The sequence below is a fragment of the Sordaria macrospora genome, chromosome 4 (assembly GCF_033870435.1).
Source record: "Sordaria macrospora chromosome 4, complete sequence".
NCBI classification, from domain to species: Eukaryota; Fungi; Ascomycota; class Sordariomycetes; order Sordariales; family Sordariaceae; genus Sordaria; species Sordaria macrospora.
The window spans coordinates 2,401,742-2,429,498 of NC_089374.1; the positions used below are offsets into that span (position 1 = coordinate 2,401,742).

General features: G+C 54.5%; 8 protein-coding genes across 8 annotated transcripts; 3 read left to right on the forward strand and 5 right to left on the reverse strand.

The window, feature by feature from the left end:
- Positions 1 to 193: 193 nt before the first annotated feature.
- On the reverse strand, positions 194 to 3,113 carry SMAC4_12113 (uncharacterized protein; the record flags this gene model as incomplete). The annotated part of the gene is made up of 1 exon (XM_003346356.2): positions 194 to 3,113. One exon carries the CDS (start codon positions 3,111 to 3,113, stop codon positions 570 to 572), a length of 2,544 nt encoding a protein of 847 aa, XP_003346404.1. The 3' UTR covers positions 194 to 569.
- Positions 3,114 to 4,302: 1,189 nt separating this feature from the next.
- SMAC4_12845 (uncharacterized protein) lies at positions 4,303 to 7,059 on the reverse strand (the record flags this gene model as incomplete). Its single annotated transcript, XM_066091103.1, has 2 exons — positions 4,303 to 5,213; positions 5,275 to 7,059. The coding sequence occupies 2 exons, from the start codon at positions 7,057 to 7,059 to the stop codon at positions 4,428 to 4,430; spliced, it is 2,571 nt and encodes an 856-aa protein (XP_065946836.1). The 3' UTR covers positions 4,303 to 4,427.
- Positions 7,060 to 7,532: 473 nt separating this feature from the next.
- On the reverse strand, positions 7,533 to 10,604 carry SMAC4_05300 (uncharacterized protein). The gene is made up of 2 exons (XM_066090261.1): positions 9,793 to 10,604; positions 7,533 to 9,528 (listed from the first exon to the last, which is right to left on the reverse strand). The coding sequence occupies exons 1-2, from the start codon at positions 10,100 to 10,102 to the stop codon at positions 7,754 to 7,756; spliced, it is 2,085 nt and encodes a 694-aa protein (XP_065946837.1). The 5' UTR covers positions 10,103 to 10,604; the 3' UTR covers positions 7,533 to 7,753.
- A 1,436-nt stretch (positions 10,605 to 12,040) lies between these two features.
- On the reverse strand, positions 12,041 to 13,028 carry SMAC4_05301 (uncharacterized protein; the record flags this gene model as incomplete). Its single annotated transcript, XM_003346358.1, has 3 exons — positions 12,041 to 12,090; positions 12,173 to 12,225; positions 12,313 to 13,028. The coding sequence occupies 3 exons, from the start codon at positions 13,026 to 13,028 to the stop codon at positions 12,041 to 12,043; spliced, it is 819 nt and encodes a 272-aa protein (XP_003346406.1).
- An 807-nt stretch (positions 13,029 to 13,835) lies between these two features.
- On the forward strand, positions 13,836 to 17,266 carry SMAC4_05302 (uncharacterized protein; the record flags this gene model as incomplete). Its single annotated transcript, XM_003346359.2, has 1 exon — positions 13,836 to 17,266. The coding sequence occupies one exon, from the start codon at positions 13,836 to 13,838 to the stop codon at positions 17,166 to 17,168; it is 3,333 nt and encodes a 1,110-aa protein (XP_003346407.1). The 3' UTR covers positions 17,169 to 17,266.
- A 561-nt stretch (positions 17,267 to 17,827) lies between these two features.
- Positions 17,828 to 19,601, forward strand: SMAC4_05303 (uncharacterized protein). Its single transcript, XM_003346360.2, has one exon. It carries the CDS (start codon positions 18,253 to 18,255, stop codon positions 19,243 to 19,245), a length of 993 nt encoding a protein of 330 aa, XP_003346408.1. The 5' UTR covers positions 17,828 to 18,252; the 3' UTR covers positions 19,246 to 19,601.
- An 84-nt stretch (positions 19,602 to 19,685) lies between these two features.
- SMAC4_05304 (uncharacterized protein) lies at positions 19,686 to 23,103 on the reverse strand. The gene is made up of 2 exons (XM_066090262.1): positions 22,842 to 23,103; positions 19,686 to 22,234 (listed from the first exon to the last, which is right to left on the reverse strand). The coding sequence occupies exons 1-2, from the start codon at positions 22,974 to 22,976 to the stop codon at positions 19,967 to 19,969; spliced, it is 2,403 nt and encodes an 800-aa protein (XP_065946838.1). The 5' UTR covers positions 22,977 to 23,103; the 3' UTR covers positions 19,686 to 19,966.
- A 1,767-nt stretch (positions 23,104 to 24,870) lies between these two features.
- On the forward strand, positions 24,871 to 26,283 carry SMAC4_05305 (uncharacterized protein; the record flags this gene model as incomplete). Its single annotated transcript, XM_003346362.2, has 1 exon — positions 24,871 to 26,283. One exon carries the CDS (start codon positions 24,871 to 24,873, stop codon positions 26,281 to 26,283), a length of 1,413 nt encoding a protein of 470 aa, XP_003346410.2.
- Between the last annotated feature and the right edge of the window lie 1,474 nt (positions 26,284 to 27,757).

The window sequence follows — 27,757 nt, forward strand, 5'->3', positions numbered from 1 at the left end:
GCGTGTGGGGAAAGTTAACACTTGGATAATTCGCTGTTCGACCAATATTTAATGTGATGGTACTCCTGTGACACTACACTTCGTGAAAAATGTACATTTATATTCGCCTGGGCTGTGTAAAGGTCTAGTTATGTTTAGGAGGTTATAGACACTTCACTTCGAACGACGGTAAGTAGGTAGTTATTTACTCGCTCACCAAAGAAAGTATGATTGTCTATTAGCAATACAACATCCCAACTCTTTCTTTTATCCGTGTTTTGTAAACCTGCTTGTCCGTGTCACCCTCAACGTCCAACCCAATTACCAACTGCATCAATAGCACCACTACTAGCACCAGTAGACCACCTCCCAACCCTCCTACTACTACTACCACGACAAGATGAATGCTTAAGAGTTCTCGTTCCCAAGCTATACCACTTTTTGTTCTTCCCTTTACTAACCCCTCTTCCGTTTCCATCAACATCACCATCACCATGAAGATACATATCCGCATCCCAAATAACTTCCCGCGCGGTTCCAACCTCCCCAACATCACCACAACCACCAACAGACCCATACCGCGATTCACACTATGACCTCCTTCCTCCTTGGTTAAAATCCCTCTCTCGCAAAGCCTCCCTAACAATCCCCTCCGCCTCCGCCACCACATCCTTCCCCTCTCGCCACGTATACAGCTTAACCCCCTGCTTCTCCAAAAGATCGTGCGCCTCGGCTAATCTCCTCTGCCAAATTTCCAGCTTTTTGTTCACCGGCGAGTTTGCACCTCCTCCTGAGCCGGAAGCAGTGTTACCCGTGGCATACACTGACGCGCCGTTGAGCCCGTTCATGGTGTCGTAGGAAGTTGCGGGGCGGATGGGGAGGAAGGTGTTGGAGCGACTACCACTGCCAGAACCGCTGCCTAAGGTGTGTTTCTCGAGAGGAAGACCCCACTCGTCTGTGTCGGAGTCGTAATTGGAGGAGGTGTGGGAGTTGGCGGTTTGGACGCGGCGGGGTGGTGGGTTAGGTGGTTGTTGTTGTTGGGAAAGGTTGGCGGTGTTGGTGCGACGGGGTGGTGGAGGGGGAGGGGCGGGACCTCTTGATGTTGATCCTGACGCGGAAGAGTTTTGATGCGAGGTGCTTGGACGGGGAGCGTCGCGAGGCTTGGGTGGTAAAGGAGGAGGAGCAACACCGCTGGAATTGATCTCTGCTGGCGAGCTGCGTAAGGCAGTAGGTTTGGCGGGACGTGGTGGTGGGCCTTTCCGCTGTTGTGGGATGTCACTTGTTGATTTACTCCCGTGCATGGCATTGAGACTGCTGCTCCGGGGATCGTGCACAGGCATGGAGGGAGTGTCATCGGATAGATCAATCAGATCACCCATGACCGGCCCCCTAGGTTGAGGAGATGACCGCGGTGGAAGTCTCGGCGGCGCCGGCTGACTCCTAACGTTCGTGGTTGTTGCAGCCCTCCTTCTATTGCTGTCACTCCTCTCAAGCCCATTGTGCCTCTCCGTGGGCTGCATATTCGAGGTGAAATACCCCATGTCCACTTGCTCGGGTGTGGTAACATCTCTGATGAACACGGCCAGTATCCTTCCGGGATAAGCCAGCACTAGATCGGTGTAGACCTCGAGGTCGGCCTCTCCACTGTCTCCCACAAGCAAGAACTTCCTTTCCGGAAAGTCGCGTAATATTCTTTCGAGGGTGCCCTTCTTCCGTTCGGCAACCGGCTCAAAGATGCCCTGAAGCATACCGCTGTACTGCTTCAGGTCTATCGAGCCAGGAGGTAAGCCGGCTTTGTGAAAGTAGGTGGCCAGTACGGGATAAAGCTGCCACGGGCTGTTGGAAACATAATGAAGTTTCACTCCCATCTTATGCAGAGAAGTATACAGCTCTTTGACTCCGTCGATGGTCTGATCTCCCAGCTCGCGCACGAAGGTGTTCCTGAAGATCTCTCTGGCGCCACCATTGATATTCGACCGCTTGATGGTGTCGTCGACATCACTGATCAGACTAACTCCCCTAGGCTCGATGACCTCAACGGGTTGGGTGGTCGAGATGTTCTCGTTGGCCAGCACTCGGAAGTGTGTCGGGACAAAGTCCAACGGGACGCGAGCAATAAAATGACCTGACGCATTCGTCTCAACCGTCTTAGACTTGGACCGCTGGTCGTTGTAGAAGAAGAGCGTGATGGGCAACCCCACCAGCGGCGTAGCCATGAACGGCGCCAACCGCGCGTTCAGGTTCGCGTTCGCAGCCGCCAGCTCCGCCTCCGTCATCTCTGAAGGAAACGCTCCCAAGCCGGAGTTTGTTCTCACCGGTGCCGTCGGACTCGGCGGCGATGGCGAGCGCCGTTGCCTCATGGCCCCAAACCCATCGTCCAAGTCATCAGCCTGAGGTCGCTCACTGTACTCTCCTCTGACAGCCGCCTCCTTCTCGCCCTGTCCCCTCCTTTCAATCTCCCTCGCCTCCTTCGCAATCCTTTCCTCTTCCCCAAGCCCTTCCAGATCAGTCACCGCCCTCCGCAAGTCACCATTCCCATGCTGCAACGACGACACTGCAGCCTGAGGCGCCGCAGCCCCCGGTAACCCGCTCAACCTCCTCGCGACTCCCAACACCATCCGATTCTTCCTCGACATAGGGCCACGAGGTGGCATATATATCCACCCTCTAATATCTACATCCACCACCGCCTTTTCGTCCTCATGCCTGTTCCACTCCGCCGTCCAGTAATCGCGTTCATCGACCCCAGGACCTATGCCGTTCCCGCCTCCGTTCGGCCTGCCATACCCATCCCCACCTGGTGACGTAGGCCGCCTAGGCAGATGCACGCCCTTGACGTGCCTCTTTGCGTACGAAGGAAACAAGATCAACTGTTCCTCGCCCCTGTGGATGATAGGCACCTCCGGAAACGCGCCGGGAATATGCACCTGCTCGGGCGAGCCGTCGCCAATGTCGCGTGTCAGGCGCGTTTGGCTGTATTGCTCGCGGATCTCGGAAGCGGCCGCTACGCCGGCGCGGTAGACGCTGCCGGCCATGGCGGCGAGTTTTCGGCGGCGGGAACCACCTTCGCGCGGGGGTTCGTTGGCGGCGGCGTCGTACTGGCCCGTGTAGCCGTGGGTGTATGGGGATGTCATCTTGCCGTTGGTGTCAGTGTTGCGCTGGGACAGCGCTTGAACTTGGGCGTCGTCGTCGGGTCTTCCGTTGGTGTTCGTGTTGTCGCTTGCGTTTGTGTCTTTTCGATCTCGTAGTAGCCGCTGTTGCTTCCAAGTCAAAGACCTCCTCCCAAGTCCCGGGCCGAGCGCACTACCGATACTCTTGTTTAACCCAGCAGCACCACCACCAAGTCCCTTCGTTCCGTACACCAACCGCCGGCTCTGGCGACGGATGATATCCACCAATCTTCCACCCGCCTGCTTTTTGCGCCTTCTCTCGAGGATGAACCGGTATATCCTACTCTGCAGTCGGGCCTTGTGTCGCGGGAGGGTTCGGTGGCGGAAGTTGAACAGGTGTTCGCGGTATCGATCGCGGACGGTCGATGGGAAGAGATATCGGACGAGAGTCGATCGGGTATGTACGCGCGGGCCGAAGAGGCGTCGCAAGAAGGGGAAGAGAGCCAGTTTCGTGGATCCGTCGGGTTGCCTCCGAAGCCTTGTCTTGGTTGGGAGAACCAAGGCTTGAAGGACGGCTCGTTGGGAGGGGATTGATTTGTCTGGTCAGGGATACGGGGATTGAAGTTGGCGACCTGCGCTGTAGTGGCTCTGTTCGATTCGGTTAGTTGGTTGGTGGTAGCGACACGATGCGAGCAACCTGGTTGCTGGATGGAAGTATGCAATGAGAAGAGAAGGTGAAGTGGGATATGGATATATAAGAAGTTGAAAAATGCGGGATGGAGATGCTGAGCTGAGTTGACCGCCGCTACTGACTTGGTCTCGGAGCTTGTTGAGTCTAATGATCTCCCTCTGTGGCTGCCTGAGAGTTTAACACGCGCAAATTCAATAGTGAAGCTGAGAGCCAAAAAGTCCAAAAACTGGAAGGAAGGATTGTCACAGGAAAAAAAGTCAGTTGCAGCTGCCTGTTCAAGTCAAGAGACATGGGAAGCGACAAATCCCTTCCGTTTACGTCACCCGTACCTGCCGTGACACCGCAGGGTCCAGCTTTGGGGTGGGTCAGTCGAGCTCTCCGCAGGGTCCCCTGATCCGCGACTCCACACCCAAATCGAGTCTCATCAGTCTCATGTGAAGCCGCAGTCTCATGTGAAGCCGCAGTCTCACTCACCTCAATATGATCACGGACGGCTCTTTGCAATCATCAAAAAATTAAATAACATCAACAGACAGCTTCTTTATTCGTTTGCCCATCTGGGTATCAACAGCATATACTAGCTTGAAACTCAATTACATTGAAAAACCTTAACAACAACCTCACGCATCAACCCTCACGGACACCTACTACCTCCTGCCCTTGCTCTTACCACCACCCCTAGCACCACCGCCGCCCCTCTTTTTCGACCCAGCAGACCGACCCACCTTCTTGACGCCGCCAGGACCGCCCTTCTTGACGACCTTCTTAAGGTTGAGCACCGCGCCCTTGCCGGCTCTCTCGGCGCTGCCCTTCTTGTACGTCCTCTCCTGCTTGCGCTCCGCCATGGTGTCGAGCTTCTTCCTGTCCTTGTTGCTGAGCTTGCCCTCGTTCTTGGACTTGAGCTTGTCGCGGGTGCCGTTGAGCTCGGCGCGGCCGGCCGCCTTGGCCTTCTTCTTGTCCTCCTGCGTCTCGAACCACGTGCGCTTGGGCCTCGACCTGATGTCGTCCTCGTACTTGATCATGTTCTCGCCCTTCTTGACCTGCATCTCCATGTTCTGCAGCTGCTTCTCCTCCTTCTCCTCGTGCATGATCTCCTCAATCTCGTCCTCCAGGGCGTCGATCTCGGCCTGCCACTTGTCGGCGTCCGCGGCCTCGATGATGCGACTGCTGATCTTGGCGCCCTGCGACTTGCCGGACCTGACGGCAGCCTTGACGACCTTGCGATCGGGGTCGGCGGCCAGGGTGATGGCGGTACCGGTACGGCCGGCACGAGCTGTACGACCGACACGATGGACGTAGATCTCAGGGGTCTGCGGAGCTTCGTAGTTGATGACTGTGTCAACACCCTTGATATCAAGACCACGAGAGGCAACATCGGTGGCGAGGAGGAAGTTAACCTTTCCATCTCTAAAGTCCTCAACACTTTGAATACGCTGTGATTCTGTTAGCACTTCCATGCTCCATCATCTAACATACCGTAGACCATAAACATACCTGAGCCTGATTCAAGCTACCGTGCAACTCGGCGCACGACAATCCAAACAGACCAAAGATGATTCTCATCTTGTGCGCAATCTTCTTCTGTCTGAAGAAGATAATGACACGCTCCGTGTAGAGGGTCTTGCAGATGTGCAGCAGATAACCCTCCCTCGAGCGCTCGCGACCGGGTCTGAGACGGACGAACTCCTGAACAAGATTGTTGGCAGTCTTCTTCTGCGAATCGGCCATGATGCGCACCGGCTTGTTGAGGCCGGCGCGAATGAGCCTGTCAACGGACGAGGTCATGGTAGCGGAGAACAGCATGGTCTGACGGGACTTGGGAAGGGTGGTGAGAATCTCGTTCAACTCGTCCGCGAAACCGTCTTCGAGCATGCGATCGGCCTCATCGAGGACGAGAATCTCGATGGTGTCGACGGCGAAGCTGGCCGAGTTGCGCATGTGATCGATGAAACGACCGGGAGTGGCAATGACCACGTCGGGGCGAAGACGGAGCTCGGCCTCCTGCACCTTCAGACTGAGACCACCGACCGCCAAACAGAACTTGATGTCAGTATGGCTGGCGAGCTTGACAGCGACAGCGTGACACTGAATAGCCAACTCACGGGTGGGCGTGAGGATGACGACGCGGGTGGTGGGGACCTTCTTGGGGCGGTAGAGGAGACGCTCGAGGATAGGAACGACGAAGGCGGCCGTCTTACCGGAACCGGTAACGGCACCACCGACGACATCCTTACCCATGAGCGAGATGGGGATGGTCTTGGACTGAATGGGCGTAGGCTTGGTGAAGCCCACGGAAGTAAGACCGCGGAGGATGGGACGAGAAAGCGACATCTCCTGGAATGAAGACATCTCGCCCTTCTTCTTGGGCTGGTTCTCCTCCTCAGGCGCAAAGAACTCCTTCATCTTGGCTTGTTCCTCCTCATCGACCTCGTCTTCGTCATCCGATGACTGCACATCGTCGGGGTGCTCGACAGCCGTAGCAACCGAGTCATCATCCGACTCATCGCCCTCCTCTTCCTCGTCACCACTTCCCTTCTCCTCCTTCTCCCCGTCTTCCTCGGCGTCATCGTCATCGTCATCCTCCTCATCAACACCTCCCATCTTCGCATCCTTCTCCTTCTTCTCCCTCTCCTCCTTCTCTTCCTCCTCCTCCACATCCGACCCAACACCCATGCCAAAAGCATCATCAGCCAAGACACCATCCTCATCATCATCCAAATCCACATCGATGTCTTCCATATCGGCCTCCTCCTCTTCCTCATCATCCCCATCAACCTCCATCTTATCCTCCTCCTCTTGTGGTGTGATAGTCTTGCCCTCCTTAGCCGCCTTCCTCTCCCTCCTCCTGCGAATAATGTCATCGATATCTACAGGCTTCTTATCGCCCAACGCGCCAGCGCCCTTCACGACACCCTTGTGGGCGCCCTCGAAGCCCCAGCCGTCGAACTCGGCGTCGACTTCGTTCCCGCCGTCGACAACGAACTGGAACTCGGTGTCCATGGCGCCGTCGTCTTCGTCTTTGGAGCCCCAGATGCCGAGGTCGGCTGCGTCGTCTTCTTTTGTCTCGGCATCTCCCTCTTCATCATCATCGTCGGTTTGCTGCTTTTTCGACTTCTTGTTGTTCTTCTTCTTTTGCTTGTTGGACTGCTGTTCAGCCGTCTTGGCCTTCTTCCTGGGTACCACTGCCTGCTCCTCTTCTAGTGGGATGTTGTCTTCATTGTCGGAGATGGTGAGGATGAAATCGTCGTCGATCGCTTTGCGCTTTTGGGAGGGCGCCATTGTTGTGGGTGGTGGATGGTACAACAACGATTTTGTCGCCCGTTGTTTGTGTGTCGTGGTGCTGTGTTGGAAAAAAAGAAGGACTTGGGAAGTTCTTCAACGATGGATGGGAATTGGGTGGAATCGTCGAGATTGTACAACTGATAGCAGTCGGTGGGGTCTTTTTTTCGTCTCTTCCTCCGGCCGCTGAACGAAGGGGAAACAAAAATTTGGGAACCTTGCCCGTCTGTAACTTTTTCTGCCGGGCGGTCAAAGTGATTGGAGGCTTGGGAGATCTTATCAGTGGCAGCTGGTCGGCAGCTGTGGGGTAGCAGGTACGTACCAAAGCTGTACAAGAAAATGGCCCTGACGATCTCCCGTTCGTCTTCGAGACCCAAAGCCTCTTTTTAAACACCAGATTTCGACAAGACGACAGATACGCAGTGATGAACAGAACTTGACTTTCTCCATCCTTACTACAATGGGACTATGGGTGTATATATCCAAAGCATATAATCTGCTATTCTCAACGCAGATGCACCATCCCGTGCTATGTTATGATAATGTAGAAGAGTCATCTGCCCCGTCGATACCCAAAATAAACGCCAGACACCCTGCCAATGGTATAATGCTAATCCGCAAACTTTCGCCTCATAATGTCAGTTTCCCGCACCGCATCTTTCCTCCACATGGGCCGACACATTATCACTAGTGTTTACCGTGTGGAGAAGCTTGCCGACGCTACAGGTAAGTCCTGTTCCTGCCCCTGGTCCTGCTGATAAGTCTCCTTCTGCTTCTCCTTCTTCTTCATTTCAGCCCGGATTCGTTGTTTCTGCGCCTTCAAGTGCGCCATTTCAACATCATCCAGCAGGAATTTCTGCTCGTCAATATCCCTCCCACGTCCTGACGCGGATGGCCCACCATGCGGGTAGAGAGGGTCTCGTTGATACGCGTTGCCCGGTAGTTCGTGCTCAACAATGTCGTATGTAGAATGGTAATAGCCATCCTTGGTCGGTGGCAGCTCAGCATGCGCCCTTGGCTCCTCCAGTTTACGGATCGCGCCGCTTTCCATTGCAGCGTACTCCTCTGTCGATGCGTATGGTGGTAGGGGACCGTTGTTGCTGGCGCTCGGGAGATCAATATCCTCCCATGGATGTCTCCTTTCCATCGGAGATGCGGGCTCGGCCTGTAATTCAACTCCTCGGGGTGGTTTCTCAATCATGGACTCATCGGGAGGCACTGTAGGCGAATTCACAGCTGGCGTCGGCGTTACTCGATTGGGTCCATATGACACGATCAACGGGGGTCCTGGTCGGTGGGATTGTGAGGCGGTTTGGTTCGTTTGTGGGAACGTCGTTGGAACTGGAAGGAGAGCAAAGACTGGCGTTGGAGTCGGAGCTTCGGTTGGAGGGGGGATGGTGTACTGTTCGTAGTTGTTGTAATCGGGGTAATAGCCCCCAAGAGGTGCTGCGGAGGCCGCAGGTAACTGGGGCATGGGAGGCATCGGGGGTACTCCAAGCCGGCTGTCGAGGGAAATTGAGTCGGCAGCAGCGCGTGCGTTAAGGTCTCCCCTGGAACTTGCCCGTGGTGTTAGCGTGGGAGTGACGGGGTTCGGCCCGTATGACGTAGGAATCGGCTGGACTGTTTTCGCGCGGGCAGCTTCGAGTTCTCGCCCGGTGATGCTCAGGTTCTGGTGTTCCGTCACTCCAAGCCCGACTCCAAGTCCTCCCGTTTCCGTACTTCTCTCCCGCGCAGCTCCTGTCGCAGCATCGTGGCCCAAGAACCCTTGATTGTATGACCATGAAGGTGAATGGGGCATCACCGGGGAATGGCCGTATACGTCGCTGGACCCGTTTGACCGTACATCATCATAGCCTGTTGATCCGGGATATCCGTCAAAGACTGGCTGAACTGTATCGTATAGAGGATCATCCGACGACGTTTTGGACGATGACGAAAACCCGCCGAATATCTTTTTCTCGGGACCCCTCCTTCCCTGTCTATACTCGTGCTCGGCGATGGCGTCGGCCAGCTCGGCCTGCTGTTGTTTCTTCCGGCGCCTAAAGTACAGAAAGGCGGCCATGGCAGCCACACCGATGCAAGCAAGTGTGATTCCAACACCCAGGGCGATTCTAGCACCGAGGGCGAAGTGTTGGTCGGGATGTTGCGGAGGGCTTGGGGTTGGCAAAGAGGATGCGTCGGCGAAGGGGGGCGGTACGGTACCAAGGCTCGGCTGGTCGGTCGCAGTACCAGTGGCGGTTTCGGTCGCTGTCGCTGTCGCTGTCGCGATGATGGTTGCGCTGGGGCCGAAGGTTGCCGGAAGACGATTGTCGGGATCGCGGTCCTTGGCGAAGATGAAGAACTTGAAGCTTTCGACTCTGCAATCGCCAGAATCGGTTTGAAGCTCGAACCAGCAGGGATATGTCGAAGAAAAGTTCAATGGAAATGGAGTGGTTCCATTACCGGGGGTCGCATGATCAACTGTGAATTCTGTGGAAGAAGGGAGATGTCAGTCTTTCTGCCAGCAACAACCTTGTTTGCGATCGCAATGTCGCCATCAATCCCTTCCTGTCAATGTTGCTTGTTAGGGGGCGGGAAGAACGCTCGATTCGATTTTGGTTGAGGAGCGACCTGTGACCCAAAGGGCGGCTGGGCACCTTGAGGGGTACCGGGGGCTTGCAGGGCTTGGTGGAGCGGTGACATTGTGTGTGAAGCGACGGGACGAGAGCTGATGGGGGAACGTTGAGTACTCACTCTTTTCCTTGTCGGTTGAAGTGCCACACCAACAGGCAAGACTCGGGTTGTCAAAGGTCGAAGTATAGGTGACGTTGATGGTGTCCTGGGAGAAGACTCGCAGTTTCTCCGTTGGAAATCCAAAGTCGGCTCCACATTGTGCGCTTGCGGTACCCGCAGACAGAAATGAGGGAATGATGAGCAGCGTGAACAACACCAAGAGATGATGTCGCGATCTCGTTGTTGTTGTCGTCGTCGTCGTCGTTCTCGAAGTGGTCGCACTCCAGTTCCAGGTCGCCGGCGTCTGTCGAGATGATGCCGCCGTCGCCATCACCGTGGCCAAGCGAACAAAGCGAATCTCTCTTGCTACGGATTCATTGATGTTTGCCCAGGGGTCGCGGGTTGTTGGATGTTGAAGGACGAAGTGGCGATGGAGACCGAGAACGAATGACAAGGGCCGGGGTTGTATGAACGAGTGACCGGATCGACAAACTGAAGTGACGATTGAAGTTGAGTTGAAGTTGAGAAGGATGGTGAGATTGACAGAGGCGAAGACTGGAAAGCCAGGCCTGACGAGATGTGGGCTAAATGACAGGGGGGCTGTCTTTGGCACTAGATGCCGCTAGAGGGAACGAGTTAGAGACGGGAGGACGGACGCATCAGCACGATTTATCTCGATAATATCGCTCTTGCCCTATTCGGGATCGAGAACGGATTCACTTCAGAAGGGTAGGGTACAGAGAGAGGGAAAAGATGGAATGGGAACAGGACACAACGACGGGAGTGATCAGCAAAGAGACATTGCGGGAAGTCACAATGACTTCAACCTTCCAGTGCCCAAAGACGGTAGGGAACACTCTCTTTGACTCGCTCTTTTCCTGCACACAGCTCCAATGCAAGCCAAGCGCCCTGCCACCCTCGGGTCGACATGTTGGCTCATGGAGGTGGTGTGGACTTTGGTTCGACAAACTTATCTCGAGAATCGTGCATGCGCCCCCTGAAACCCTTCAGCTCACAGCCTCAATCATCATCGTGGTTTGCAAGACAGTTCTGACAGTGAGAAGTGAGCAGCTCAACCCCTTTCCAAACACCCTTCAGTCTCTTTTTTTCTGTTCTCAACCTTTTACCCTGATCTCTGGGACTCTGATACCGATAGCTATGTCCATTCTATCCAATCTCTGAACCAGGGAACTTGCTCATACCAGATCGCTCATATTCTTCGAGGTCTGGGCCGATTGGTTGATGCCTCGCCTAAACGACTCCGGACCAGCACCCAAAGAAGATTACAGTGACGTTACATAAAGAGGTTGCACTAAGACTCCCAGACAATACCTTACTGAACCAAGGGCATATCACCGCATCTTTACAATCCCGCGGTCTTGCTACTCATTGTCGTCTTCCTCTGGCTTTCGGAGCATCGAGGTGATGACGGCAGTATCGTCAAGAGCTCTGCCGATGCCAATATTTACCTAACGATATCCAGTTGGAACTAACGGTGCGCAAGTTACGTTGGAAAGCGGCACAAGCGCCTTCTCCGCGTCCACAGACGCCGCTGATTGGAAGCCCTCAACGGGTGTAGGTTTTCAAATCCGCCATCTCTCCGCGTCTTGGTCGGGTATATCCATTTTCGAAAACGACCTTGGAAGTTGGAATATCCCCTTGAGAGTTCTGGAACTTGGTGATGCGGACCACGGGGCAGCAGTCTGTATGCACGTCAGCTGATAGACGCTACCCGTTGATACATAAGGTATTACTCCTCTTCAGGGACCGCAGCACGTTCAGATGGCGTAAGGCATTCAGCCCTACAGCCCGACTGTCAAGACGGCGGCGCCTGCATCATCTGGCTCCCTCCCGTTCTGTACAACTGACAACAACAAGTTCAACAACATCAGCATCACCTACAGATACATATATTAACTTCCCCGGACAAGGCCCAAATGGAGGAAGAAGTTGATTTTGCTCAGGGGTTCCGGAGATCTGACAACGTTCCGGGAGAAGCTTTTACGAACACGTGCAAGTGTAGCTAAGGTAGCTTAGCGCCGGGTTCTGGAATCCGAGTGACTGCGCTCCATGCGACGGACAGGCATGCCAGAGTCGAAAACTCCACTGATGGACAAAGATTTTCCTATTCAGTTAAGCTGTTCGTCGACCATTAAGCTGACATCTTCCATTTTGGACTAAATACCAAAGTACTTGCAAATACAAATCATACTGGGTAAGCTTTCGGATTCTCCGTGAAAGGAGCAGCTCCTCAACATCTTCTCACTTCTCAGTCACCATAGCCCCAGACCTCGAGATTCCGGACTTGATACAAGGTGTCTGTATCATGGTTAGCAAAGTGACTGACGAGACTATCAAGTTTACTTCATTAGTAGAGCAAACAGAGAAATAGTTGACTTACCCACTTCAGGACCAGGCGAACCCGACGAGCCTTCCATCTGGAGGTTGATGATCCTATATGATGCTCCGAGTTAGCAACCGAGCTGACAACAAAACCAAATCACAAGAATACTACACAGATAAAGTGCCTGCCCAACATACCCCCTCCCCCACTGCGTAACTACCAGCTTCCCATCCATCCAAAACCTCACCTCCACATCCTTCCCCCCGTTTCTTCCATCCCTCCTGACCTCACACAACACCTTGTGCCAATCATTCCCATTCTCACTCCTATAGGCTACATCCCTGGCCATGACCTGACTACTAGTGTTAAACGTATTGAAGCTAATCTTCCCACTGCCCTTCCACTCCGCCATATCGATCTCCGGCGGCCACCCATTCACAGCCGTCAGCCAAAACGCAGGCCATGTTCCCTTGGCAACGGGGGCGCGGAATTCGGCGGAGAAGTCGTACCCGGAGACCGAAGAGGAAGAAGAAGGAGAAGAAGGAGAGGTGATGGTGAAGTGCTGCTTGGCGTGGATGGCGCCCGATAAATACTTGATGGGGATCTGTTTGCCGCCGTGGGTGGCTGGTTTTTGGCCGGTGACGCGGCGGGCGGTTAGGGTCAAGGTGCTTGAGGTGCCGCCGTCAGAAGAGGATGATGTCGAAACTTGGGAAGGGGACATGCGGGCGGCACCGTTGTGGTCGGTGCCCCACGGGTAGTTGAGGGACCAGTAGGTGTTGAAGGTGCTGGAGGGGTTGAAGGATGTGGAGGGGAGTAGGAGGGTTTTGGATGATGCGAGGGATGATGATGGCAAAAGAAAGAGGATGGTGAGAGTTTGGAGGAGAAGGGGGAGGGGGTGGTGGATGGACTTCATCTTGTGAGTTCCTGCGTTGAGGTCACTGTTCGTCTTGAAGGTTGGAGTGAGTTGCCTGGCAGGGACTGGATGAGCTTTGCCAGAGTTCTGTCGGGGTTTCTCCCGCTTTTCAACTGAACACATTTGAGCGCATCTACACTCGCAAACCCCTTGAGGGGTATCATTAAGTCGGCTTGACTATAGGACGGAACGGACCACGGATGATGTTGATATTCCACCATTCATACACGTTACCGTGGTGGGCATTGAAGCTGCTTCGGCCTCAGCCTAAACTGTCTATACACCGGGACATTCTTTGGGTGTTATGCGCCGGGTAGAGAAATCTGGACCACAAATCGTACTCAGCATACACATGATTGCTTCATCCAACCAGAGTACCTACCTTTGTTCGTGTCATAGGGGTATATTTGGACCCCTTTCTTACTTCCTCAGCCAACCTTAACCCGACGTTTTGCTGTTGCCCACCTACCCTGGATTTCCACAAACCCGAGCGCTGGCGTACTGGGTCAGCCCCCTGTAAATGCCCCGCGGTGGCGCTGAACCAGGTCCAGACTTTGCGGGGATGCTGCTTCCACTTCTGCTGCAAGACGGGAGTGCAGTGACTCCAACGGGCAGGCAGAAAAAAGTTGCCCGCGGATTCGCAATGTCAACTCGCCTTGTGAAACCAAAAAAAAGATCCCCGAGACGCCGATTGACTCCTCCACGCGCCGGGTGACACAACTCTCTTTTTTTTCGGCATTTTCCACTCGAACAGATCCTCTCGACATGCTCAGGTCAGAGGCAATTATTGTTTAAACCCATTCGTCGATGCATTACAAGAAGCTTGCAGTCGCTGCCGCATCAAAGAGGATAAGAACCGTGCTGCCGACTCGAATCTCCACCCTCACCACCACCACCACATCGTCGCTCCTGTCGCTTAGACGTTGTCTTTCAACAAGAGGATTTACACCATCTTCGAACTCGTCAGCAGATCCCTCGACGTTTGCAAAATTAAGGCCACGTCGTGTGCCCAACTCTGCCTCGAATCCTCCCTCGAATCCTAGAGCCTCTCCGTCCCGAGATCCTCGCCCGTATCCTCGCCCAGCGAAGCCCACTCCTTCTCTCGTCGTCGACCCTCCGAAAAAATCTGGATCTTCCAAGTACAAAATCCCAGACTCGGTCTCCAAGACAGTATCTAAAGAACTCTATCGCTACAAATACCTCTACTACGAATACAGTCTCTACGCCCCCAACCGAGCCTTTCGAACCTGGAAGGATCGCGGTATTCTGAGGCACACCAAGGTCCCCGAGGACTTGTTTCCCGACCGCATTGCTATCAAGCTCGCTCCTTACCAGATCGGCGGTGCCCGTTTCATCCTCACTCCTCCTCCACAAGACAAAGAAGCTCCCCCAGGGCCTGCAAAACCCGAGCACGGAGCAATGCGCAGCCACGTCCAGATTGTCGCCGCCCCGACGGCCGACACCCCGGGCGCATGCCTCCTCGTCCACTACGACAACCGCCGTTACCTTTTCGGCCATCTCTCCGAAGGCACTCAGCGCCTCTTTACCGAACACAAGATCCCCGCCGCGAAGCTGTCGCACATCTTCCTCTCGGGCAAGACGGACTGGGCAACGACGGGCGGCCTGCTGGGCATGATTCTGACCGTCGCCGATGTTATCATAAGCGCAAAGACTGCAGTTGAGGAGGAGAACAAGCTTCGCCGTCAGAAGAAGAAGCCAGAAATCATCCATGGCGGTCCTCAACGTATTGAGATCCACGGCTCCAAGAACCTTGAGCACATGCTGGCTGCTGCCAGACGCTTCGTCTTCCGCAAGGGCTTCCCACTCGACGCTCATGAGCTCCGCGCCGATCCTAGAGCCGCAAACCCCGAGAACAGCAAGCCCGACTACGAGGATGAGAACCTCAAGGTGTGGAAGATCCCCCTGATTGCCACAGGCATGGAGAGCCGGTCGCGTAGCAGCAGTACCGGATCACAGAACCCGCGGAAGCGGAAGCTGAACTCCTCGGAGGAACCCGAGGCCATGGAGACTGTGGTAGAGGGAGAAGGGGAAGAGGCTGTGGATGGGGTGGATGATGTGCCGGCGGGGGTGGAAAACGACGAGGAAAAGACGCACTTGCTTATGCAGACCATCATCAAGCACATGTTTGACTCGGACTGGAAGCCGGATGCTCTCGTAGAGCAGTCCCTACACAAGGTCAAGCTTCCCGCCAAGATCTTTGTCCGCGACGATGAAGGCAAGATCACAGTCTACAAGGGCCCATTGCCGGGAAGGGACGCCGACGTTCCCGATATTAAGGTGCTTGTGAGGGAGCCCTGGCCTGGTGCGCTCATCCACCGCTTGCCGCCTACGGACCCTTCCTTTGATTCTACATGCTACGTCGTCAAGAACCATGCTCGTCGAGGCAAGTTCCAGCCCGCCAACGCGCTCAAGTATGGCCTACCCAAGTGGACTTTCAGCAAGCTCGCAAAGGGCGAGAGCGTGACGGCAGAGGATGGAACTGTTGTTACCCCAGATATGGTTTTGGACCCTCCTATTCCTGGCCATGGTTTTGCGCTCATTGATATCCGCTACGAGTATCTCCTCGACAGCCTCCTCAGGAGGCCCGAGTGGGAGAACAAGGAGATCATGGAGAATATCGATGCCTTCTACTGGATTCTTAGTCCAGATGTCAAGGACGACTCCCGCTTGAAGGACTTCATGGGGAAGCACAACTCCTTCAAGCACATTGTGCTCGGCGAGGGAATGAGCCCCAACGTTATCTCGTTCGCGGGCGCATCTGGGAAGGCTATCATGATGCATCGGATGGACCCCGATCGCTTCTCCATCCCCAACCATAACAACAAAGAAGGGGACTTACCAGCGGGTTTAGCATCTGTTGCGGAGCTGGGAAAGCCCGGCCAAAGACTACTCCTTTCTCCTTCTGTCGAGTTCCAGCCGAAGTTCGCCATCGATATCATGGACACCATCAAACCTATCAAGGAGCTTACTTCCACCCACGCCAAGGCCTTCAACCTCGCCCTCGAAGCGCAAGAAAAGATTGCCCACCCTGCGTTTGCCGCCCGCGTCGCCGAGTCCGAGCAAGACATCCCCAACCGGGACACCGAGATCGTCACCCTCGGCACCGGCTCCGCCCTTCCGTCCAAGTATCGCAATGTCTCGGCCACGCTCATCCGCGTCCCCGGCTACGGCAGCTACCTGTTTGACTGCGGCGAGAACACTCTCGGCCAGCTCCGTCGCGTGTACGGCTACGCCGAAACCGACGTAATCCTCCGTGACCTGCGTGCCATCTACATCTCGCACTTGCACGCTGACCACCACCTCGGCGTCCCCTCCGTTCTTGCCCAGCGCGCTGCCGTCAGCGCCGCTCACAAGGAAGAAGCCAAACCCCTCACCATCATCTCCACACCCAAGTACATCGGCTTCCTGCACGAATACAAGGACGTCGAACCTCTTGACTGGACCAACATCAAATTCCTCACCCTTATCGGCACAGGCCGTAAACCCGCCGACGACCCCAACGGTCCTCCCTCCGCCGACCTCGGCCCGGCTAACAACCACTTCAACATGCTCCCAGGAACCGTCTGCACCCTGCAACCCGCTGCCCTCCGCAACGCGGACGTCTTGGAATCCCAGACCGGCTTGGCTTCCATCGACGCCTGCTTCGTCGACCACTGTCTCGGCGCCACCGCCGCCGTGTTCACCTGGCCCTCGGGTCTCAAGATTTCTTTCTCGGGCGACTGCCGCCCCTCGGACGCGTTCGCGCACATCGGCAAGGGTTCCCACCTGCTCATCCACGAGTGCACGTTCGACGATGAGCTCATCGGTGAGGCCAGAGCCAAGAAACACTCGACCGCGAGCGAGGCGCTAGACGTAGGCAAGAAGATGGGCGCCAGGAGGGTGCTGTTGACGCATTTCAGTCAGCGGTATCCGAAGATGCAGGCGCCTGTTTTGGATGAGTTGGAGGGCAGTGAAGAGAAGAAGGGTTTGGGTGGTGACAGGACGGTGGTGTTGTATGCGTTTGATTATATGAAGATCAAGCTGGGTGAATTCAAGATGGCGGAGCGGTTCTTGCCGGCGCTGAGGGAGTTGTATGGGGAGTTGGAGAATGAGGAGGAGGATGTGGAGGTTAAGGAGTAGATGTGAACGGTCTTGGAGTGATATGTCACCCGTTCGGTTACATAAAAGGTTGTATGAGTGGCTATAGAGTGGTGAAGATGTAGGAGAAATATACCCTGGTTTTTTTCTGGATACAGATACAGGTGGCGCCTCGACGGAGTATAGAGACGGGAGTCTTTGCTCACGGTGATAAATGGATAGGGAAGTCTGTCTCACTGGGGTTTGTATTGGTAATGGAGAAATCATCTGTCTTTGTTTTTCCTTTTTTCCTTTTTCTTATGCGGATGGACAATGTTCGTCTCGGTCAGCCTTTCATGCCATGGGGCACCTTCTGCTCACAAATAATCACTTCACAATTGGGATTGTTCTTTGTTTACTTTCTCAGGGGCTTCCGGCCGGTGCAAGCCGAACACAGTATCTTATTGTTGTCCGGAACCTCGGCGCCGGCCCCAGCAGCCGATACTAGATCCCGGCCTTTGCGTGGACCCCGGCAATGACAAGCGGAATAGGCGCCGCGCTATCCCCGCTTTCCCCCGCAGACCCAGATCTTTCCGCCGAATGCCGAGATGGGGGTTCTTGGGGATGGTTGGCAATGATGGACAACTCGGCAGGAACACCTTGTTGATCGCGGCTTAAGAGATGGGATTTGTTTATAGTGTTATATAAAAGTGAACTTGCTTTCATCCTCATGTCTAAGCAGCCACGAAATCAGGCTTCAAGACCACAGCTCTTTTGGTAGACAGACGACGATATCCAATCTTCTTCGGCTTACACACGTCTTACAAACACTTCAAGTTGTATCACCGAACGAAACTCCCGTTCCCACTTCCCATTACCGTGGAACCAAGCCGTGTTGATCGTCAACCCCTCCTCAGTCCTCGTCCTCGCTCGACCTCGCCTTTTCGCCTTTTGAGGGTCCTTCCCGATTGGGCATTCATACCGAAGACATCCCAAGGTTCTTATCTCAGCAACCAACTTTACTTTATTAAACCATCTTTAACTTTATTCACAACCTCACCACTCAACACCTGGGTGCCAGACTTCAATCACTACCGAAACCTTCACGTTTCCAACAAAATCAAGGGACACAAAAAAAAAGCCCAAAATGTCCACCGAACCCCAAACCGCCGCCGAGAAGACGGCCGCCTTCGAGAAGGTCCTCGGCCGCAACCCCCACGGCAACTTCAAAGAAATCGAAGCCTCCCGTCCAGCCTACGACCCCTCTCCCAAATTCACCTACGTCCAAACCCCCCAGCCAGACTGGACTTTCGGCTCGGGCGCCAACCAACTTGCCTCCACTACTCCTTCCCCCCATGAACCCTCCACAGAAGCAGCCGAACCCAAGGAAGTCGAAGAAAAGAAGAAGCAAATCGTCATCGACCCCTACACCGAAGGTCGTCCCCCAGCATTTAACTACAAGCTCCTGATCTCCGCCATCGTCCCGCGCCCCCTGGCCCTCGTCTCCACGCGCTCCTCCGACGGCACCGTCGAGAACCTGGCTCCCTTTTCTTACTTCCAAGTGATCGCCCACGACCCGCCCCTGTTCACCCTGGGCTTCGTCTCCCCTCTATCCCCGTCATCGCGCGCCAAGGATTCTCTGCGCATCCTGCACGAGACAGGCGAATGCGTGATCAACATTATCTCCTCGCCGTACATCGAAGCCGCCAACGCGTGCAGCGTCAACTCGCCGCACGGGGTGTCTGAGTGGGTCATCAGCGGGCTTTCTCCCGCGTACGACTGCGAGACTGTCAAGGCGGCCAGGGCGAGGGAGGCGTGTTTCGCGGTCGAGTGCAAACTTGTCCACGTCAAAGAGTTTGAGAGCCGGAGCAAGCCGGGCGAGACGAGCACCACGCTTGTTGTGGTGGAGGGGACGCGGTTCTGGGTGGATGAGGACGCGGTTAATAAGGACAAGAATTTGATGGACATGGAGGTTTATCGCCCCTTGGCGAGGATGGCGGGGATTACGTACGGGGTTGTTAGGGAGGGGCTGGAGTTGCAGAGACCGGATTTTGAGAGGGATGTGGGGGGTAAAGAGGGGTATGAGAAGTTGAAGAGGGAGTGGGAGGGGAAGAACGGGAAGGGGAAGCAGAAGCAGTAGAGGCCTGGGTGTAGTGGATAAGATATGAGATATGAGATGGGAGTGGCGTGGATTGTTTTGATAGAGGTATATGTTGTCCTACGTGGATACACCTGGGTATGGAGATGGATGGCGGTTGTTCCCCCGACGGGGGTTGGTAGAACTAGGGGTGAGCATTTGGAGGGTTATGGCTTACTCGGGGCTTGGTATCATCCTGGTGCTCGACTTTGGTTTTGCCAACCTTCGACGAGGATCACCCGTCATCATTCTTGTACTGGGACGTCATCAGGGCAATGCTTCTTCGGCGAAACATGGAGTGATGGAAGGGAAGGGAAAATGGATGATATAAAGGTAGAACTACCATCATAGAGCACGGGATAGAAGACGAAATACATATTTGCGTTGGCAGGCGATCATGTGTCCTCAGGGTATAAACGTAAAGGAAAGGACGGTTGCGAAAGTAAGCTGTCCTTGCAAACGCCTTTTGGGTTTGAATGCACACCATCCACGAATCGACCAAGTCCTGCCTCTTTGCTACCGAACATGCTTTTGCTCACGCAATACCCACTCCAAATCGAAAACTTCAGAAAAGACTCTCAAATTGGTATCATTTACCACAAAGTTAACACACCACCCAAGAATCAAACACAGATACACCTCATCCTCCCTCCCCGCCGTTTCCCCTTTATATATATACTCCCCATTCATTTCCCTATCCCCAAATCCCCAAATCCTCCTTGCACTACACAAAAACCTCCTGCCCAGCAAAACTCAAAACCCACTCCACCCCCAACCTAACCTCCTCCTCATGCTCCGCCAGCTGCTCCATAATCACCTCGCCCGCACTCGGTCCATCCACCATCCTGTCCTTGACATGAATAATCACCACCTTCAGTCCCTCCAGCGGCTGCTCGGGCAACCGTCTAGCCAGCTCGACATTGATGTCTATGTCAGCATTGGAGTCCGTGTCCATCATATCTTGCGTCGCGCCGTTGAGGTAGAGTGACATGGAAGTGGCGGGCGTGACGTTCGAGGCTGCGGATGAGACGAGGCCTGAGGTTCCTGAGGCTGTTCCGGAATTCGAATTTGAATTCGACAAGCAGGAGGAGAGGTTGGCGCTGGGGTGGTTAAGTTGGGAGAAGTGCACGGCTGCTGGTACGGCTGGGGGTGGGATGGGGGAGTTGGACATGGACATGTAGGACGAGTGTGGGGAGCCGTAGGGGGAGGTGGGTTCGGAGAGGTGGAATCGCGGGAGGCTTTGTTGTTGTTGGGAACTGCTGCCCATTTGGTGTTGCTGGAGGGATGTGTTGAATTGCGGTTGGTGGTTGACTGTGGCGCGCTGCTGGAAGTCGTCCAGGGACAATTCGGCTGTTGGAGTGGCGAGATGAGGTGTGTCGATTACGAAGCCTGTTGGGTTGCGAGGGTTGACGCCGTCGTTGTCGTGCAGGGAGGTGGTGCTTGCTGCGGCGGCGGCTGCTTGAGCGGAGGCGGAACTGAGACGGTTTTCATAGCGCTTGCCGGACTTGGGCGAGATGGAGTCTTCTGCGGGATGTCGGGGATCTTGTTGCTGTGATGACTGTGGTTGTTGGCTTTTGTCTGCTCCTGCTGCTGTTGATTGTTCCCCTCTGGTTCTGAATCCCGGGTTGGCGCTGGCTGCTCGTGCATGGGACGTAATTGTCCTTCGTCGGGTGTTGCGGTCCTCCTCCTCGGCGCGTTTACGCTTCTTATCGCTGCTGAGGCTTCCGTAGTCGGAGTAACTCCTTCCCATGGGACCCGGACGGCTTGTGGATTGGCGCTTGATGCCGTGTTCCTTTTCGTACTGTCTGCGCAGGATATCCATCCTCGCAGCCGTTACCTCCTCGGCCAAGGCGGTCATCTCCTCGACGATATACCTTGGTGTAAGGTGCCCGAACAACCGATCGTCCGTCTGAGAATCGTCAAAACTGCACTCGATGAAAATGGCAGTGAGCTTCCCACTGGCAATCTTGGGGGCGGCCTCTCGCCAGATGTTGCGATTCCGTGGTGACAAACAGAGGGAGTCTGGCTCGACGTCACCAAAGATGATGATCTCCGTACCCGTTGTCACGTCCCGGATGAAGTAGGCCGAGCTGTCGTAGACACAAACTGATTCATCTGGTGCATGTCCGCCACCGAGTCCAGAGATGGAGTTGCTACGGCCGCCACCGCCAAACAGGTTTCCGAGATGAATAGACATACGGTCCTGATCTCTTTGCTGTTGCTGTTGCATAAAGGCAGCAAGACTGTTGTTAGCCGACGTTATGCTGTTATGGTGGGCAATTCCACGGGGCCCCAGGTGGGACATGAGCGGACTCATGACACCCATGGGTGATGCTCCCATGGAGGAAGCATCAAAGCTTCCTGGGCGCGTAACGCTGCCGCTGCCGCGATGGCTGTGCCTTTCGTAGCAATGGCCATGGCTGACGGCCCAGACTTTAACTGCGAGGTCGTCCGTGATTTCCAAGTATCCCTTTGACTCGCCCTCTCCCAGCGCCGGTGAGCCACCCTCTACTAGCCGGGTATATGTCACCAAGCCGACACCGTTGTTCTCGTCACTTAGGTTTGGCCAGATGATGTTGTTGAAGATGTGAGTCTTGAAAGCTGCTATCGTGTTGGGTAGACCGGCGAGCTTCTTGGGTCTGGAACTACCCAGACCAGCTGTGTTGATTACGAAGCCAGCGATATGGTCGAGATGAGGGTGCGTTATTAGATATGTGTCGATTAGGGTCCGGTGAATGAAGGATGCATTGGCTGATGACTTGGCCGTGGGGACTTGGAGCCCGGCGAATGGCCCTGTTGTGAGGGTGTAGGGCAACGTGTGTTCTTCATCCTCGCCAAGTGTAGCTGGCTGAGTCTTTGCCAAAATCTTCTCGATGGCACCGAGGTGCACGCCTGCATCCACGGCAATGACTGACCCTCTCCTCCAGCCTGCCGCTATCGGGCGTACGAGGAATGCTGTGACATTGGACTCGAGGGGTCCTCCACCAGAGCCCTGATAAGTGCATGTTAGCGGAACCTGGCAAAGAAGTGATAATCAGATCAAAGACAGCCTATTAGCCCTGCGATTCCCAGTATTCTCACTTGGGATCAAATGTGATTTCCCAAGGTCCCAAAGCCTATCCAGATCTGCTAACACGCCTGGGTCTCCAGAGATAACCGTTATTGGTGATAAGTGACACGTCTAAAACGCGTCGAGTCACCCCCGAGCCGTGGCGTACTTGCGCTTTGTGGTTGGGGTGACAGATAAGGATCCCATTGTTCCCCGACCCGAGACATTGAACAAGGAAACATATGAAAGCACCTAGAATAGAGGCAAATCGAACTACGACTGCTCAATCGTGGGGATGGGCTCACTTGAAACAAGGGAAGCGCACAGGCACTTGCCCGGCACGGACTCTTTGCGGCTAGGTATAAGAGAGACAGACCCGTTGTGACGGCGTTCTAAGCCGTTAATAGTGGCGTTGTGAAGTGTTGAAGACGAAAGGCTGCCAGGAATTGGCTTGAGCTGAGGTGGGTGTGGGGTGATGGTTGGGGCAAAAGTCGTCATGGGATGAAGGGCGTATCAAGGTGAAGAGAGGATGAGAAGGGAAGTCACTCACCAGAACAATGACTTGCAAGGCCGGTGCCGGTGAAGGTTTCTTGTCGGTTGTTGATGTCTTGTGGCCGTCGCTGGTGTTGATGTTGGTGTCGTTGGCCTCTCCGGGGTCACCATTGGCGCCGCCTCCGCCTCCCATGTCCACAGATATTGAAATCTCTCAGAAGCTGGGCGAATAAGCCGATGGATAGTTCCTTCCGTTGGGGTCGTCTTGGAGGGGTTTGAGGTTGGTGGTGGTGATGATGAAAACGAGTGGAGTCGCGGTGATGTTGGAGGAGAGACTTGGTGGGGTCTTCCTTGGGTTTGCGACCTGATGAAGTGGAATGTGATGATGTCCGGCGTGGCAGCGAGGTGGAAGCAAATGCGCCTTGTGAGTGAGCTGGTCGCTGGCGGTGTGGTAGTCCTCAATGGCTTCGTCCTTTTCTGAGGATATCGGTCTCGTGATGATGGAAGGGGGAGGATGCTGAGGTTGACCCAATTGCGGGCTCGAAGTTGCCGTTCTCTGAATGGAGGGTTGGTAGACGCGATGCGCTCGCTATCTTGGGCTGAGCTTGGGGAATTACGCTAGCTCGGGTGTAGCGAATGGCGGGGAGGTCTGGAGGTGACACCCTTTGTACGTCCGTAAATAGACCCGTGTCTGGTTGTTCGTGATACAAGAAACCTGGAGCGGGACTACAGCTTTTCCTTCTTGTGAGAGGTGGCCGAAGAGTTATATAAGATCCGAGGTTAAAGGGGGTTGAAGTTGGTGATGGAGTGAGAGTGAGTGGGAATAGAAGTGTATGTCAGTGGGCGAACCGTGGACAAGGAAAGCATTCCCGTCAGTGTGTCTTTGTGCGTCAAAGCGCTGAAGGGGTCCCCCGATTATAGTGGGGGTCACATCAACGTTCCAGAAAGGGAAGAACCGGTATACCCTCGCACTCATTCTCTTCGTGCCATCATACCTACCTGTCAAATCAATCAAAAACCCCCCTCAATCAATCGCATCTTTCACACAAATCCACCGGGGAACCGATGAGAAAAAAATCCGGGGTTTCCCAGATCTGGTACTCGGCAGCACTCGGCAGCACTCGAGCTACGAGAACCCGCCCATTCTGACGACAACATGGTGCTGTCTGTCGGACCATGAGCAACCTTTCAGAAGTGGCGCCCAGGTAACCTAACCTAACCTAACCTAACCTATTGTGATGCCGGAAGGACCCCTGAATGGAGGACTCGAGCCGTGCAACGCCGGGACCTAAGGGAAAAAAAAAACCAAAAAAAAAACCAAAAAAAAAAAAAAAAAAAAAACCTGTTGTAAGTCGTTACCTACTTTGTATGCTTGTTAAAATATCACGGGCGTATCACAACGGCCTTCTTCGCTCGTTTCATGTTTCGACTTCCCTGTCTCGAATCTTTCCCGATGTTGGACAAATGACCCCAAGTCTCCCCTCCCGAGCTCGCGGGCTCGCCGTGTGTGTGTGTGTACAAGTAAGAGCGTACAAGCCAGTCGGAGGCGTCATCTAGGTGCAGGTGTTCACTGTGCGACGGCGTTGCCCTTACCTTTTACTCTAGACTAAGTACCTAGTCTTGAGGGACTCACTCGATCGAGGGTTACAGAGAATTAGTCACAACTCCGAAATAATGCGGTAGAGGTAGGTCTGAATCTGAGACTAGTTTAGAAGGGTTACCAGTAGTGCCTATCCTGTCATTGAGGTGGGCCGCCAAGGCCCTTCCGACGGGAGCCCTAACTTATTTCAGGAGCTAGACTACTGAACACGCTCTCAGCAACGCCAACGCCAACGTCAACGTCAGCTTCATCTTTTATCTGACCTCTCACCCTCTAATCATATCTCATTCCTTTCTGCCCCACACCATATGTTGAGGCACGTCTCATGCCCTACGGGAGGCGGAAGTAGACGTTAAAAATAACACCAACAACAACAAAAATACCATATGTTGTTCCCAAAGCCTTCCTTCAGCCTTTAACTTCACCACCTCAAACTTCAAAGCATCATCAAACCCTTTGATGACAGATCACCACCACAAGGGCAGCAATGACGCCAATCCACCTCGTCTCCAAGCACAACAACGCCCAAACAAAAACCGGCTACATTGACCAATCAACCCTTCCCCCTCTCCAAGAATCCCCCTCCTCCGTCCGCGTGCGCACCCAACTCATTTCTCTCTCCTCCAACAACCTCACCTACGCGCTCGCCGGCGACCGCTTCGGGTGGTGGTCTGCTTATCCCGTTCCGGCCGGCACCAAACTCAAGTCTGCAGAATCCCAAAAAGACACGTCCACCGATGCCGACCTTGACCTGAACGCATCATGGGGCATAGTCCCAGCCTGGGGCTACGCCTTGGTCTCGGAATCCACTCATGCTTCTATCGCGAGTGGCTCTCTCCTCTGGGGTTTCTGGCCTACCTCTTCTCACTCCTTCGACTTGACCCTCGCCTCCTTCCCCGAGTCCGACCGTCAACCAGACTCTCACTTCCGCGAAGCCTCCCCCCACCGCGCAAACCTAATGGCCATGTACAACCGCTACGTCCTGGTCTCCCCCTCCCCCCGGCTTAACTTGGACAGCGACTCAGCAGCTCAAACGGTCCTCTCCCGCCCCGTCTTCGAATGCGGCGTCCTACTCGAGAAATACACCCTTCACCGCCACCGCTTCACCCACCCCCTCGGCTTGCCGCGTGGTGCACCAGCTAACACCATCCCTGGCGTCCCCGCTTGGGGAGAAAAGGATGCCGACCTAAGAAAGGCCGTGGTGGTCAGTTTATCGGCTGGTACCAAGACCGCGAGGAGCTTTGCGTGGATGTTGACGAGCGAGAGGAGTGCGAGGGGGGAGTTGGAAACAGAGGGGCCGAGGGGATTAGTGCAGGTTACTAGTGTCCCGCAGACGCTGGCAGACTTTGCTGCTGGAGACAGAAGGAAGACCAAGTTGAAGGTGAAGAACGTGGGGTACGGAAGAGAGGAGTTGAGGGCGGTGGTGGAGTGGGTTAGAAGACTTCAGGAAGAGGAAGGGGTGGAGAGAGTGGTGATGGTGGATTTTGGAGCGGCGAAGGAGGTTACCGAGGCTTTGGTTGAGGGGTTGAAGGCAACCGCCGAAGGTGGTGGTGATAGGAAGGGATTGGACGTGTTGGGGTTGGCGGTTGGAAACGAGTCCAAGGTGTACTCGGGTGAGGAAATCCAGGCACGGATGGCGAGTGGGCAGGCGCTTGGGAAGGTGCAGTTTAACACGAGTGGGGTTCGCGATAGGGCGGCTGAAGTGGAGGGCGCCACGGCTTACTTTGATGGGGTGGATGAAGCCTGGAAGCGATGCTACACAGAGACGGGATTGGGGGAGGTCCGATTCGAACGGTACCATGGTGTCGAGGGTGCCAATGGTATTGAGGGCGCGTGGGGGGCGCTCTGCGAACAAAAATTGGCCCCCAATACCGGAATTGTGGTTCGGTTGATATCTTGATACCTTCCAGGTTCTCAGGTCTTTGATATAGCTGGGGTTGTGATGCGGTTCGATGTTGGTATCTTTTCTCGATCCCCTTTCGCTTGTTGCTGATCCGGACTTATACCACTTTCTCCTTTGTCAAAGGAGGGCTGAAATAAGGCTTTCCACCCAAGCCCATCTGGTTACCGTCCATGCTTTCTCTCTCCCTCTGTATTCTTGAATCCCTTTTTCGTGAAGTCGAGCCTTGGCCCCATGATAAGTTACGACTGCCCTCATGGACATGACGCCAAACGACCACTCGCACTTGGTGGAGGTTTCTTCTCCCACCAGCAATTCTCCAGCAGACGATGAGTCCAAAGCCAGCACACCAGAATCTGCAACAACCACCACAACGATACTCTGCAAAAACTGCCTCGAGTACAACTTCAGCCGGGAGACACTCGCTCCTGAATGCTGACCAGGAGACTTGCATGCCAATGCAGTGCTCACCACCTTTGGCAAGCTCGGTGACTCTTCCACATTCTATCCCTTGTGTGAGCTTATCTTGAAAGGGCTTGAAAGCAATTATTTTGCTAAGGACAATATAGGTCTCCCGTTGGAGCTGCGGGTCGGCAGAGATAGTGAGGTCTTTGTCTCGGTCTGGATAGAAGATGAGACCACGATAAGCTTCTTCATCATACCTCCTGAGGTAGATCGTCCTCACCATCTTATCACGAGACTTAGGAATCGAATTTGCGCGTCTATTCGGGTGCGTATAACTCGGACTTTCCATACAAGTAAGATCCACTGCTGATGCTGGCACACCACAGAGAACGAAGACTAGGCTCACTCACCGCCGCTTGTACCGTGGAGCAAGTCATGTTTAGATCTGCTGAAACGATGGCTCGAAGACTGCATTAGTCGGCATGGTTCAAACTGTCGGACGAGTCTCTCTGGTGAGCAGTTCGATGAGTCGTTACCGCCCATCCTTCCCTCTCGAGTCATCGACGTAGGCCCACTGTATGGCTCCGAGATCGCCCGCCTTTTGGAATCGAATGGGAGACATGGACATTACACCGCCCTCAGTTACTGTTGGGGAAGTGCTCAGAAGTCTGACCGACCGTATCTGACTACAACAAAGACATTTGAAAAGCACCTCTCAGGGCTTCCGTGGGATCTGCTTCCCAAGACGCTTCAGGAGGCCATTCCCTTGACCCGGGCAATTGGGGTGCAATATCTGTGGATAGACTCGCTGTGCATCATCCAGGATTCCAATGCCGACTGGGAGAAAGAAGCATCAACAATGGGCGCCGTGTTTTTGCAAGCGCGGCTTGTCATTGCCGCAACCACAGGCACGGATGCGGGCACCGGTCTGTTTCCTTCTCGGACATATATTTGCCGTCCAGGTCAGCCGTATCTTTACTTCCGCAAATTGCCCGCTGAAAGAGGGTCTGGGAAACGCAATCTGCCTCTGTTTACGAGAGGGTGGGCAGCTCAGGAATGGGCACTTGCA

Excerpts from the sequence above, each read along its gene's own strand:
- SMAC4_05300 (XM_066090261.1), bottom strand. The coding sequence starts at position 10,102 with ATGGCGACGGCGGCATCATCTCGACAGACGCCGGCGACCTGGAACTGG. Across the intron at positions 9,529-9,792 it reads TTCAACCGACAAGGAAAAGA|AATTCACAGTTGATCATGCG; the intron begins GTGAGTACTCAA and ends CTTCTTCCACAG.
- SMAC4_05303 (XM_003346360.2), top strand. The coding sequence starts at position 18,253 with ATGTCCACCGAACCCCAAACCGCCGCCGAGAAGACGGCCGCCTTCGAG.
- SMAC4_05304 (XM_066090262.1), bottom strand. The coding sequence starts at position 22,976 with ATGGGAGGCGGAGGCGGCGCCAATGGTGACCCCGGAGAGGCCAACGAC. Across the intron at positions 22,235-22,841 it reads CCTTGCAAGTCATTGTTCTG|GGCTCTGGTGGAGGACCCCT; the intron begins GTGAGTGACTTC and ends TGCACTTATCAG.